Source organism: Manis javanica, chromosome 5 (genome assembly GCF_040802235.1).
Source record: "Manis javanica isolate MJ-LG chromosome 5, MJ_LKY, whole genome shotgun sequence".
NCBI lineage: Eukaryota > Metazoa > Chordata > Mammalia > Pholidota > Manidae > Manis > Manis javanica.
The window spans coordinates 28,305,399-28,319,357 of record NC_133160.1 but is presented as its reverse complement, the minus strand read 5'-3'; the positions used below and the strand labels follow the sequence as shown (position 1 = coordinate 28,319,357).

The 13,959-nt window shown below is 43.5% G+C and overlaps 1 protein-coding gene across 1 annotated transcript in view; it reads right to left on the bottom strand.

The window, feature by feature from the left end:
- The window catches only part of TMC2 (transmembrane channel like 2), an 87,900-nt gene that overhangs the window by 10,141 nt on the left and 63,800 nt on the right, over positions 1-13,959 (bottom strand). Inside the window, exons 15-19 of the mRNA XM_073238064.1 lie at positions 13,684-13,751; positions 12,614-12,853; positions 10,368-10,493; positions 4,631-4,709; positions 2,297-2,405 (exon numbers count right to left, since the gene is read on the bottom strand). Of these exons, the coding sequence (XP_073094165.1) occupies positions 2,297-2,405; positions 4,631-4,709; positions 10,368-10,493; positions 12,614-12,853; positions 13,684-13,751 (622 nt within the window). The remainder of the gene's footprint in view (positions 1-2,296; positions 2,406-4,630; positions 4,710-10,367; positions 10,494-12,613; positions 12,854-13,683; positions 13,752-13,959) is intronic.

The following is a 13,959-nucleotide window of genomic DNA, read 5'->3' as shown; positions in this document are numbered from 1 at the left end:
CCTCAGGTGCCAGTCTCAGGCACCCGCTCACCAGTCTTGCTTCCCTGTTTCCCTAGTATTGGGGTCCCTGTCCCTTTAAGACTTCCAAAAAGCACTCACCAAAAAAACAAAAAACAAAACAAAACAAAAAAAACAATGGCCGCTCACGTTTCTTTGTTCTCTGGCGTCAGCCTCAGGCACCCACTCACAGGTCCTGCCGCCCTGTTTCCCTAGTATCCAAGACCCCACACATGCAGTGTGTCTGCGCTCTGGTCCAGAATCCTGGGGCTCAGTGTTCAGCAGTCCTGGGGTCCTTCTCCCTGCTGAGTTCTCTCCTCCCACAGGGAGCTGGGGGAGGGGTGCTCGGGTCCCACTGGGCCGGGGCTTGTATCTTACCCCCTTCGTGAGGCGCTGGTTTCTCTCAGGTGTGGATGTGATCTGGATGTTGTCCTGTGTCCTCTGGTCTCTATTTTAGGAAGAGTTGTCTTTGTTATATTTTCATAGATATATGTAGTTTTGGGAGGAGATTTCTGGTGCTCTACTCACGCCGCCATCTTGGCTTCGCCCTCCGTCTGTTGCCTTTTTTATGTCTAATTTATTGATCCTTGGCCCCTAGAATGTGCCTAGGAAGATATAATGTTGTGCCCAAAGTCGCGAATCCCAGAAGACCACCAAGGAGCCAACACCGATGCAAAAGCAAAGAGCCTTTATTGGAGCTAGCTCGAGCTCAGTCTCTCATCTACACCAACGCAGTGGCGAGATTCCAGAGAAAGAGCTAGAAAACTTTTTGTATACCTATTTTTTTCCCCTTCCATACTTAAGACCATCAGTGTCCAAATTTGCTCATTCTATTTTTTGTCTTGTTTTTGTTGGTGATGTTACATTATACTATCACATTTACTTCATTTCCTGTTCCATGTGGAAAAATTAGGCAATGTCAACGATTTTCTTCAGCTCCACAAAAGCTGTCACTCTTCTGCACTGTATCTCTGAACCAGTGTTTGAGGGCATTGATGGACTGCCAGCTGATCTTATTGGCAAGAATGTCTATAACTTTGAAACATCTTCCTTACGTTTTGAGAGACTCACCAGGAACAGGTTCTGCTTTGACAGAGACCTCTTGTCCTCTTTTTGCAGCATCCACTTTGTACTTGTTAGTTGTCACTATTCAATAGTAATTTGTTACTATACCCATGTCAATGCTGGTTACTGGAACACTGGGTACTGTTCCAATATCAACAAAATGGTCACTGTTCCATAATGTCCTGACCTTCTTCTGCAGTTACTCCTGTCATTACCAGATCTCAATTATTGAAAATAAACTGACAGGACTTTTACCTTGCAGGGACCTATTGCTTTGTGCTTAAATTTCTCTTGTTTCTATTTCTTGTGTATATGTCATAAAGGGATACAATGATAAGTAATTTCTGCACTCAAAATTCTAACTTCTAAACCATCAGCCATTACGCATCTTGTTCAGTTCTCTTATTGAAGGCCAAAATTATAGCATCCTAATATGGCTTAATTTTACAAAGGGCCACTTGGAAAATGAGATGGTCTCTTTCAATTTGACCTTTACTCACTCTCAGGGTGGAGATGGTCTGTGATCACAGCCCTCTGAAACCCTGTGACACTTCTATGTGGTCCTTTGTCATCCTTTTATTTTAGATATTCCAGTGCCTCTCTTTTTAATGAGAATATAAACCAGTGAGGTAGGAGTAGCAGCTGCTAGGTTCAAATCTCCCTATTTCTCCTCCTAAAGGAAACATTCAAAACAAAATAAATACCTCCTCCACCTGCAGCTAGCTGTGATTCACCCCATCCAACACTTGGAGCATCTTAAAGGGATCTGGGTGGGAAACTGGTAGTGTTCAAGCTGATAAGACATGGGAACTGACAGATTCAGGAGAGGAAGTGAGGAAGGCAAAATCATTTCAGAAATGAAGACTAAATTGTGAGGAACATAAAGAATCTAGTCAGAGATGTAGAGGATAGAAATGAGTGAACCGATTCTGCAGAAAGGCTGACACTACTCCCCTATTTTACAGATGTCCCTACCCCTGTCTTACCAGCTCCCCACTGGTTCTCTAAGCCAGGAATTCAGTGAAATGCTTTGCATGCATAATCCCGCCTCTTTTTCACCAGCCGATGAGGTATGCACTAGGATTTAGTCTGACTTTAACTTTTCCGGCTTTATACAGCTAATAATAGTCAGAATTTTTATTTCAATCCCAGATCCATCTGATTCCCTAAAATATGCTCTTTACACCTTTCCACATGGCCTTTTAAAAAGTGATCAGCACCAAATAGAATTTACCTTCTTGGGTGATTTGGAGCTTGGTGGCATTTTGGGAGCTGACTTTTGCTGTGTCATCTGAATCTCTGACTGTGGCTCTGCCTTTATGGCTCTTTTCAACTTCACGGAGCTGCAGGAAAAAGCTGATGGTTGGTCGTGGCTGGGGAAGTGGGTGTTTGAGGCTCAGAGTCCAGGATTGTGAGATAGAGAGGGAAAGGCTCTGCCTTCAGTTCTTGGTAATGACCTTAAATTGCCAGTTATTGGCCCTCATGACTTATGGAAGAGGGCAGTCTGAGTCTTAGGTTTGCACAGCCTTTGAAGGAATCTGGCCAGGGGAGGACAGAAAGTGCCAGTCTTATGTTTCAATGGTTTTCTATATTTGGGCAGGAACCCAATGAGATTAATAGAGGGAAATGTGGATGGGGAACTGGATGGGAGACAAATAAATTAATTCCAGAAGAGGGATGGAGGGAGCAAGGAGGACAGGGCTTAGAGAGCTTTGGGATCTGTCTCTTACCTTCTGTAGGAGTGTGGGTGGGACTGGGAGAGGGGAAGAGAGTAGTCAGAGGTCAGTTGATGGGAGGCTGCCTGTGCTGCCTGTGCGTACAGAGGACTTAAGAGACCTCTTAGACCATGAGGCATGAGCAGTACATCACTTTGATGATATTTTCTTTAGCGTTTATATTATTAATTTGAATCTGTAGGAATTGTGGGTACTGGTTTTATGATATATGAACTTTGGTGGAATCCAGTGAATTTCTCCTGCTCATTAGCAACCTCTTAGTCATTATTGTTTTGTGCCCTCAAATATCCTCAGAATATAAATGCAGTGTTCTGGGCACTAGAGGGTACTGCCTACACAAAGTTATTATTCCATATTATTCATTACAAGTATGAAATGTCAAAAGAACCTGGTACAAACCAAAATCCTACAAACACCAGAAAGAGGGCCAAGTGAAACTGAAATCACCAATCTTCCTGATAAAGATTTCAAAATAAAAATCATAAACATGCTCACAGAGCTACAGAAAAATATTCAAGACCTCAGGGAGGAATTCAAGAAAGAGATAAGAAAGTTTGAAAAATACAGTATCAGGAATGAAACATACAATGGAGGAATTTAAAAGATTTGTTGAAATAGAGAAGACTGTAAATGAAATAGAAATTAGAGAATAGGAATACAAAGAAGCTGAGGTACAGAGAGAAAAAAGGATCTCTATGAATGAAAGAATATTAAGTGAACCGTGTGACTAATCCAAACAGAATAATATTTGCATTATGGGGGTACAAGAAGAAGAAGAAGAGAGAAAAAGGGATAGAAACTGTCTTTGAGGAGGTAATTGCTGAAAACTTCCCCAATCTGGGGAAGGAGATAGTCTCTCAGGCCATAGAGGTGCACAGATCTCCCAACACAAGGGACCCATGGAAGACAACACTGAGACATATAATAAAATGGCAAAGATCAAGGACAAGGACAGAGTACTAAAAGCAGTCAGAGAGAGAAAAAAGATCATGTACAAAGGAAAACCCATCAGGCTATTATCAGACTTCTCAACAGAAACCTTACAGACAAGAATGGAGTGGCATGATATATTTAATGCAATGAAGCACAAGGGCCTCAAACTAAGAATACTCTGCCTGGAAAGAGTACATTTACATTTGAAACAGGAATTAAACAATTTCCAGATAAGCAAAAGTTGAGGGAATTTACCTCCCACAAACCATCTCTACAGTGTATTTTGGAGGAACTGCTATAGATGGAAGTGCTCCTAAGGCTAAATAGTTGTCACCAGAGAAAATAAAACCACAGTAAAGGAAGTAGACCAATTAATTACTAAGTAAACACAAAATTGAATCAACTACTTCCAAACTCAGTCAAGAGATACATAAAAAGTACAGGATATGACGCCTAATATATAAAGAATGGAGGAGGAATAAAAAGAAGGGAGGAAAAAAAAGAACCTTTAGATTGTGTTTGAAACAGGGGAATAAGCAAGTTAAGTTAGACTGTTAGATAGTAAAGAAGCTACCCTTGAACCTTTGGTAACTATGAATCTAAAGCCTGAAATGGCAATAAGTATGTATCTATCAAAAATCACCCTAAATGGACTGAATGCACCAATCAAAAGACATAGAGTCACTGAATGGATAAAAAAACGATACCTTAAAAAACCGAAGTAAAAAAAAAGAAATGAACACATGGTGTTGAATCACACAGGCTGCTTCCTATAATACAGATAGTTTTAGATTTGTTTAGCAGAAAGCCATTTAGAGCATACAGCTAGGCTCAGAGCAAATCAGAAAAAAACGTGAGATCTTTTTTCCCTCCAGAATGAGATCCTCCCGGAGACTCACCGCTTGGATTTTCTTCCTCAGCTGGGCATTAGCTCGGGATAGGCTCTTGGATACTGAGTTCAGGTAGTATATGGCCAGGCTGCAAGAGAAAAAGAGCATCCCCTGTGGTACTGAAATCTTTGGAAATTCCAAGAGTTGGATGCCTCTTCCAAGGAATCAAGACAGGCTTCCTGGCTTGGGGGCTTTGTGTAGAGGCTTTACCTCCGGGCAGGGCAGAGGGAGGTCCTACCATCCTTAGTTCCCCACTTAGTGTGGAAATGGCTTACACTTTCCTACCTCTCAGAGTGCTCAGTAAAGTTTGGCTAAAGGAATCATACCTCTTCTGGGCAATCTGAAGAGGTCAGGAAGTGGCAGGGTTTCTTGACCACTGTGTATCCTGGGTACCTGCCCTGTGCCAGGCTCTGTCGTGTGCATCCCATTCCACATCTTAGTGGTTTGGACAGAAGTCCCATGAAGTAGAAAGGATGGCTCCTGCCTTGAAGTAGAAAGGATGGCTCCTGTCTTTACAGTCAGTGCCCTGCCCTCAGAGAGGTCAAGTACTTTACTCAAGGTCAGCCCATCTATTAGCACTTGTTAAGAGCCCACATTGGAAGCCAAAGCTCTGTCCATGGTCTTAAAGTCTGGAAGAGGGCAGACAGGCACCCTATTCCTGCTCTAATGGTGCTGAGACATGCAACGGAAGATGCCCTGAAGGCTCCCTGTCCACGGACGCCTGACAGGAATTTCTGGGCCTGGGTTGGTGCTTTTTCAGAGTCCAGCCACTCAGGCTGACTGGGTGACTGAGTGTCCTTTGCGGCTATAGCCTGGCTTCCCTTTGACAGAACCTTGGGTCCAGGGTCATGATGGACTTACTACCTGGGAGGGGAGGGACCCCAAAAGTCAGGCACCTCCTGGACGAGGGGCTCTGCTGGCCTGCTGCCTGGAAGTTTTTTAGGTTCATCCTAAAAGTGTTTTAGGTTCCACCATTAATGTCTTTGTGTCCAACTCTTGGGTCTTCCTGAAGCAAAGTCTCAGAGGACTGTGCAAAGAGAAGAGAGGGGTGGAGGACAAGTGAAGGACCCATCTGTTTAGGAAGGCCCTCCTCTGTCTGTGGCGTCACCCCTTCTCCTCATTAACAACCTATTTATTAGGGAGGAACTGGAAGTCAGGACAAAATGCTCATGGATGGCTGTGTCTCTCTTGAGGCTGTTTACAAAGTTAGTATTTCCCCTCCTGCCTGCAAGGGTCAGGTTTGGTGTCTGGGTTTCAGAATTCCCTCAGTGGGTCATGGGGTCGTCAGCTTGTCACTGTCTTGTCAGCCCTCCCTCATGCCGGAGTTAGAAGCAGAGGATGTTTGAATCCAGGATGTAAGGAAGCACATGAATCCTGGAGAGCAGCACTATCTGAAAAGATTGAAGAAATGCATACGTAAGACCCAGCAATTCCACTTCTAGAGGTCTGTCACATTTGCACCAGGAGCACATTTAAAATAGCAAAAAAGGTGGCAAGAACCCAATTATCTCTATGCAGAGGAATGGATAAACTGTGGTTTAGTCATACAAGGGAACACAACAGCCATGAAAATGTGTGCTCATGTATCTGCATAGATAAATCCCCCAGACATAATGTTGAGTGAGGAAAGCTTTGTAATGTGAACCATTCATTAAAACATTTTAAACTCAGAAGACAATGATACATACACATGTGATGTAAGTACCAAAATATGCATGGAAATGATTAAAATGAATCCAAATAGTGGTTATGGAGAGGGTGAAAGAGAGAAGGACCAGGTGGGGCTTGAAGTATATCTGTAACATTTTCTTTCTTTTAAAAAGAGACAGCTCTAGAGCAAATATTGCAAAATATTAACATCTGTTTAGTCTTGTGATCAGGTACATTGTTGTCTGTACTTTTCTTTATGTTAGGAATATTTAATAATTTTTTAAAAGCATGCAAAATAGGTTTCTATTAAGGAAAAAAATACTAAGGTTTCACTAGTATATTTTTGATGGCAGCAATTCAAATTCAGGACTCTTATTTCCTGGGTTCTGTTTTTCCTTTCTTCCCTATGTTAAAAAACGAAATGAACCCCAAACGGCATCCTCCCCCAACCCACTAAACAGCAACCCAAGAACAATCTTTTCTTTTCTTTGCTAATAATTTCTTGACCCATCCTCCTTTCCATAAAAGTCCTTCAAATTTTATTTTGTGCCTATGGCTGAGCCTCACCTCTGTTGATCCCCAAATTCTCACCTGATGGCCCCCCTGCGACTGTGCCTGTCTTAGGTTGTTCCTCCCTTGAGGAATCTTACCCGTCTCTGGCTAACCAGTCATCTTCCGGGGCCATACAGGGAAATGTAAAGTTGGTAAGTGAGAGAGAAGCCATATTGTTTGCAAAGGTTAGCTTTTTACTTCTTTGCAGATTTATGCCCTGTGGCTTCTATGCCCAGCACTTGTCTCGAGGTATCTTTACCACCTGGAGGAATTATGATACTCGGTAAATTCGATATGAGGCACGAATTCTATTTAAAGTTTGTAATTAGGAAGGAAGAAGAAAAGCTATAGATGTAGCATATGAAGGAAACTTGGGAGGATTGATTATTTCTTTGACATATCTTCTTGTATAGTACCTTAAGTATGTATAGGTTTTAAACTACTAACTAATTTGCACACACATATTGACATAATAGGAATACGGTGACATAAACAAAGCAAATCTATAATTACCAGCCATCTCCAGTGAAGCCAAGAAAACCATTTAGGCACCCTAGGCATTTGTGAAAATTTATCTATGATATGATGGATATTTTCCAACTGTACTTGAACCATCAGACAAATTAAAGCAGCCCATTTCTGGGATCTGTTCACATCCCATATGTTCTTTTAACCATAGATAGTCTATCATGAGATTTTGGGGTGCTACAACTTGCACCCCTCCCAACTCCTGGTTGAGTTCCAACAGTACAGATCCAGTCAAATTCGTTGTCTCACTGTATGCACATGCCAGCCTAGACATCTCCCTCCTCCTTCTCATGGCAAGTCCAGGAGATGGTGGGCTGGATGCAGCCACAACCGCAGCATCGTCCGGATCCCTGTGGAGGCTTTTTGATGATCATCCCCCGGCACGAGTCCTCCAGAGAGTGCCGATGCCGGAAGCTCCTCCTCATATCGTATCTTAGTTCATTTTCTGGGTATCCAAGCTAGGCCTTGATCTTCTGCGTAGAAACAAACAGACCCTTTGCCCACACTTTGACATGCCCTCTATACCACTGTGCAGAACTCATTGGAGGTCAGCACACAGTAACTGCTTTTTTTTTTTTTTTTTTAATTAAGAGAAAGGAATATTATCAGAAAAGAGTACCTCCATTGATTTCGTTGATCTTTGGTTTTATCCTGTTAAGGAGTAATCCCCCTTTTCTTTCTTTCTTTCTTTTTTTTTTTTTTTTTAAATTTTTAATCTACACTTACCTGAAGAATACTATGTTTACTATGCTGGTCCCCCCTAACAACCACATTACGGTTACTTCCATCAGCTTAGCAAAATGTTGTAGAGTCACTTTGTCCTCTCTGTGTTGTGCAGCCCACCCTCCCCTTTCTCCCTCCCCCCCATGCATGCTAATCCCCCCCTTCTTCTTCCCCCCCCTTATCCCTCCCTGCCCACCCATTCCCCAGTTCCTTTCCCTTTGGTACCTCTTTTTGGGTTCTGTAATTCTGCTGCTGTTTTGTTCCTTCAGTTTTTCCTTTGTTCCTATACTCCTCAGATGAGTGAAATCATTTGGTATTTCTCTTTCTCCGCTTGGCTTATTTCACTGAGCATAATACTCTCCAGCTCCATCCATGTTGCTGCAAATGGTTGGATTTTTCCACTTCTTATGGCTGATAGTATTCCATTGTTATATGTACCACATCTTCTTTATCCATTCATCTACAGATGGACATTTAGGTTGCTTCCAATTCTTGGCTAAAATAGTGCTGCGATAAACATAGGAGTGCATCTGTCTTTCTCAAACTTGATTGCTGCGTTCTTAGGGTAAATTCCTAGGAGTGGAATTCCTGGGTCAAATGGTAGGTCTGTTTTGAGCATTTTTGTGGACCTCCATACTGCTTTCCACAATGGTTGAACTAATTTACATTCCCACCAGCAGTGTAGGAGGGTTCCCCTTTCTCCACAGCCTCGCCAACATTTGTTGTTGTTTGTCTTTTGGATGGCAGCTATCCTTACTGGTGTGAGGTGATACCTCATTGTAGTTTTAATTTGCATTTCTCTGATAATTAGCGATGTGGGAGCATCTTTTCATGTGTCTCTTGGCCATCTGTATTTCTTTTTTGGAGAACTAGTTCCTCTGCCCATTTTTTAATTGGGTTATTTGTTTTTTGTTTGTTGAGGCAACGTCAAGCCTCCTTCATTTTCAAATATATTCTCCCATACTGTAGGGTTCCTTTTTGTTCTATTGATGGTGTCTTTCGCTGTACAAAGCTTTTCAGCTTAATGTAGTCCCACTTGCTCATTTTTGCAGATATGTTCAAGAAGAGATCACTCATGTTTATGTCTAAGAGGTTTTTGCCTATCTTTAATGGTTTCGTGACTTACTTGGTAGGTAGGAATATTTAATAATTTTTTAAAAGCATGCAAAATAGGTTTCTATTAAGGAAAAAAATACTAAGGTTTCACTAGTATATTTTTGATGGCAGCAATTCAAATTCAGGACTCTTATTTCCTGGGTTCTGTTTTTCCTTTCTTCCCTATGTTAAAAAACGAAATGAACCCCAAACGGCATCCTCCCCCAACCCACTAAACAGCAACCCAAGAACAATCTTTTCTTTTCTTTGCTAATAATTTCTTGACCCATCCTCCTTTCCATAAAAGTCCTTCAAATTTTATTTTTTTGTACAACTCCTTGAAGCATCTCTCTACTTGGTAGGTGGGATGCTGCCCGATTCAAGAATCACTTAATAAATCCAATTAGGTCTTTAAATTTACTGGGTTGAATTTTAACACCTGTTCCTTCTTTGCATATTCATTGTTTGCCCCCTATGCTTAGACAAGGGGCTTGTTGTTGGGGTTACAAAACCACCCCCTCTCCTCAGTCTTAGAGGGGTAGTGATGATGAACCAAATGTTCCAGGGCACAGGGTGCTCTGTGGGAAAGTCCCAGGGCCCAGCCAGGAACAGAGGCCCAGCCTCTACTTTCTCAGACACTCAGAGCCCAGAAGTCTTTGATGTTGCTAGTGAACCTTTGGGAGGGAGTTGAGATAACTGTCAGGAGCTACCTGTACTCCTTGGATCCTATCTCCAGTGTGCTCCCTGGAACACTCAGACCAGCCAGTACCTTCACCACTTTGCCTGAAGCTTCCCTTCCATCCTGGACTTTATGCCCAGGATTGCAGCTGGCCCAAGCTGCCCTGGCATTACCCAAAGCCTCTCCCCTCCCATTTCTCCCAGAAGCACTCAGTCAGTGGTAGGGCAGCTGGTCTACCAATGCCCTGGAGTGGGGTAACTCAGGCACACTGTTTCCTAGGGCTCCCCAGCAGGGTTAAGGTCCTCTCCGTGGTAATAAGGCACCTTTCTGTCCTTTCTGTCTCTTCCCTACCCCCTCCCCAATAAATGACTTGCATTTGAATCTTTGTCTTAGGATCTGCTTCCTAAGACACCAGGCTAAGAAGCACCAGGCTAAGAAGGCAAGAAGGAATGACTTGACAAGGAGGTGTGAACTGTGAGGGGAGGTTTCCATGCAGTAGAGCTGCCCCGGCTAACTTACAACATCAGCAGGATGGCTGGAATGATCAGGCCTGGATTGGCGAGGAAAGCAACGATCTTGCCCAGGAAGGTAGGGAAATCGTTTTCAACTGTCTCTTGGATGACATCATACATTCTGTTTTTCCCACTGGAAACAGGACAGGACACACGAGCATGCTGTGAAGCTCATAGGGCACACACAACTGTGACCACGCCCCCAGGGGCCCAAAGCTGCCACTCACCACTGCTTTCCTGGAAGAACCAGAGCTGCAGAGGTTTGACATCTTTGGGCACAATACTGAAAATGTCTTTGCTCTACTTTTCTCATCTGTATAATACAGTATAATAATAGCATAGTTTAATCTCATATTATAAGTATAATATAAGTATTTGTTTCAGAGAATTGTATAGAGGGCATAGACATGAATGCATATAAAATATTGAGCTTAGGGCTGTCAAATTATAAGTGCCTTCCAAAATATTGCAGCTAGAAGCCTCATTTTTCTCTTGTGTTGATCAAGGGTGGCAAACAATGGCCCATGGACCAAATTTGGCTTGCTACTTGTTTTTTTATATGGCCTGTGAGATTAGAATGATTTATTTGTACATATTTAAATTGTTGGAAAAATATTAAAAGAATAATATTTTATGATACATAGAAATTGAATTAAGAAATTCAAACTTAAGTGTTTATAAATAAGTGCTACTGGAACGCAGCTATACTCATGTATTTACATATTGTCTAGGGTTCCTTTTGTGCAATAATGGCAAACATGAATAGTTATGCCAAAGACTGCTTGTGAACATCTCAATGCCTAGCACTGCTGCAGAGCACATGACAAATCGCAGTAATGCAGTTACATGACAGCATTTCAAGTGCCAAGCATATCACCAATATTATGACATTTAATTAATTTACTTTTTGTTATCAGTATATACCCATCATGTAAAATATGGATTATTTTGGGACCATGTTAAAAATGCATTATTTTGTCATTGCGTCATGACATATTAGATGATACATGAGTTTCTAGTGCCCACAGGAACAAATGACCATTTCTGCCATGTGGCTCTCCCTTCAGCCTGGTGTCCCAGACCTTCCTCAGCTCAGCATGGTCTTCCACTCTAGATCTAGCCCCGCTTTTCCTTCTGTCTGAACCCTGTCCAGCCAGAGGACAGTCTGCTGTGAGCTCCTGCTGCTGTCCCCTTGGAGCACCCAGCCCTCACTGAGGGGCACCAACCATAGGGCTTTAACTGGTTAAATTGCTTGTAAACTGAGAAGTACCACGTCAGCATTCCCCAAAGTGTGTTGCTCCACACTGGTAGGCACACCGGGATGAGAGTGGGATGAGATGCGTGAAGCCCTGGGGAGCAGCAGTCAGGGAGGTACTGACTCAGGGCCAGGCAAGTGCAGGTCCCTGCCTCGCTCGCCTCACACTACTCCCAGCCCCGGTCAGTAAGGATGGAAACACTGGCTTGCACACATTATCTTACTGAAGGATTCTTCCAAGCCTTTAATGAAGGACTGTGCTCCTTGAGCATTTCTAAGTGAAAAGGTGGCAGATAAAAGGGGAAGCCATCCAAACTACTTGAGCCACAGAACCCTTTTTATGGAGGAGAGAGCGAGCTTTGTTTTCAGAGGTTCTCACATCTGTAAAGATAGCAGTAGATGCACATTATTTCTTAGTCCACCTCCTTACATAATTATTTATCTCTTTGTACAATGTCCAGCTCCTAAACGAGTCCAGTTTTACTCTGAACCCACAGTGCCTGCAAATGCTCTGCAGAGCATGGGAACCCAGTTAAGAGTCTCCAAAGCTGCTTCACATTTGAATGGCACTTGTAAATAGCTGGTCATTTCATCTTCAGCACCTTCCTGGTCCTCATTCCCACTGTAAGGTAATCCAGGGTAGTAGATTACCCGTATGTTAAAAGATTAGAGCTGCACTGTCCAATATTGTAGCCACTGACCATGCGTGGTTATTTAAATTAAAATGAATTTCAACGAAATAAAGAAATCCAGTTTCTCAGTTTGGTTCTCATTTCAAGTGCTCAACAGCCACATGTGGTTGGTGGCTACCATACCGGATTGCACAGACATGGGACATTTCCATCCTTGTAGAAAACTATTGAACAACACTGATGATTTGCCCAGAGCTCTGTGGCTTTTTGCAGGCTGATATTGACACCAGAACCAGAATTATCAGCCAGTGCTCTGGGCAGGCAGCCCCAGAGAGGAGCTGCTCCTGTGCAACCAAGACTATGCACCTGAATGGCCCGCAGTCAAAGGAGGGCGGGAGGGACATGATGGTGTAGGCCACTGGCAGGAGGCTGAGGAAGAGCACCAGCAGCAGGAGGCCCATGTAGAAGTTGTTGGAACGGGAGGCTTTGAACACACGTTCATGGGGGACGTTGCTGCTCATCACCGCCCAGCACTGGAAGTACATGGAGGTCAGCAGGCGCAGCACATTGATGCCCACCAGTCCTGGAGCATAGAAAGAGCCCATCCTGGGAGTGCAGAAACCACATTCCTGGTCAGCTGGACACAGGGCAGGTCAGGGAGGGATGACAGAAGGAAATGGGATCGATGGGTTTGGGGTATGAGGCCTAGTTGCTTTCTCTGCAGGTCCCATGGGAAGGGGTCTCCCTTTTAACTAGTACATTTACCACCAAGCCCTAGCCACCTATTCCTTAAGACAGGGGGATACCCTGAGCATTACTGGGCTGGGTTCTGGCCAGGATTTTGCCACTGCCTCATCACTAGGTATAGCAAGTTATGTGGTCTCCTGTCTGTTTCTTTATGGTCTCCCTAAAACCACATTGGTGTTCAAAAAAGTATTTCAAATCCTTAAATTAAGAGAATTGGACATTGGCTTGCAGTGAGCTCTTGGCATCTTGGAAGTCTTCAGCTGGAGTTATGCAGCCTCTTTCCAGCTCCCTTCTAGACAGGGACGCAAGCTCTGTAGTGCATTTAGCTTAGCTTCTTCTCTCCTTCCTTTTTTCTCCCTCCCTCCTTCTTCTTTCTTTCCTCCTCTTTCCCACCTCCCTCTCTCCCTCTCTTCATTGTACCTCCTTCCTCCCCTCCCTACTTTTTCCTTTGTTCCTTCCTCCCTGCCTCCATCAAGGGCAGCACATGGTGGGGCCGGGGCAGGGGCAGACACTCTCTGGTTTCCATTGACTCCTGCCCTCTATTTGTCATGTGAAAGAAGGAAGCTCAGAGAGGACAGACAGATAAGCTTTGTTCAGCCACTGCCCAGCTAGTTGAGAAACAAAGTCTGGCATTCCAGTTTTTTTGTTTCCCCAAATGAGATGATCCCCAAACAAAATGTACAGCTCACCAGATCATTCCTTGGTTGAAGATCAAACCAAGCACATTTCCGCTAATATCAAACTCAGCGTATGAGGGCTGCAGAGAGAGAAAGGAGGCGGACTGTTAAGGGTGTCAGCCAGACCCCACTCCAGCCCACTGGCTAAGCCAGGGCCCTCCATCCTAAGGAGCCTGCTCTCCTGATTGGAGAGGAACTTTAGAGTCCGAGGCCTGTTTCTTTAGCACGTTGTCAGCTTTTTAAGAAAAGTTTTGAAGTTCACAACGTTGAAACCTTTTTTCCATTTCT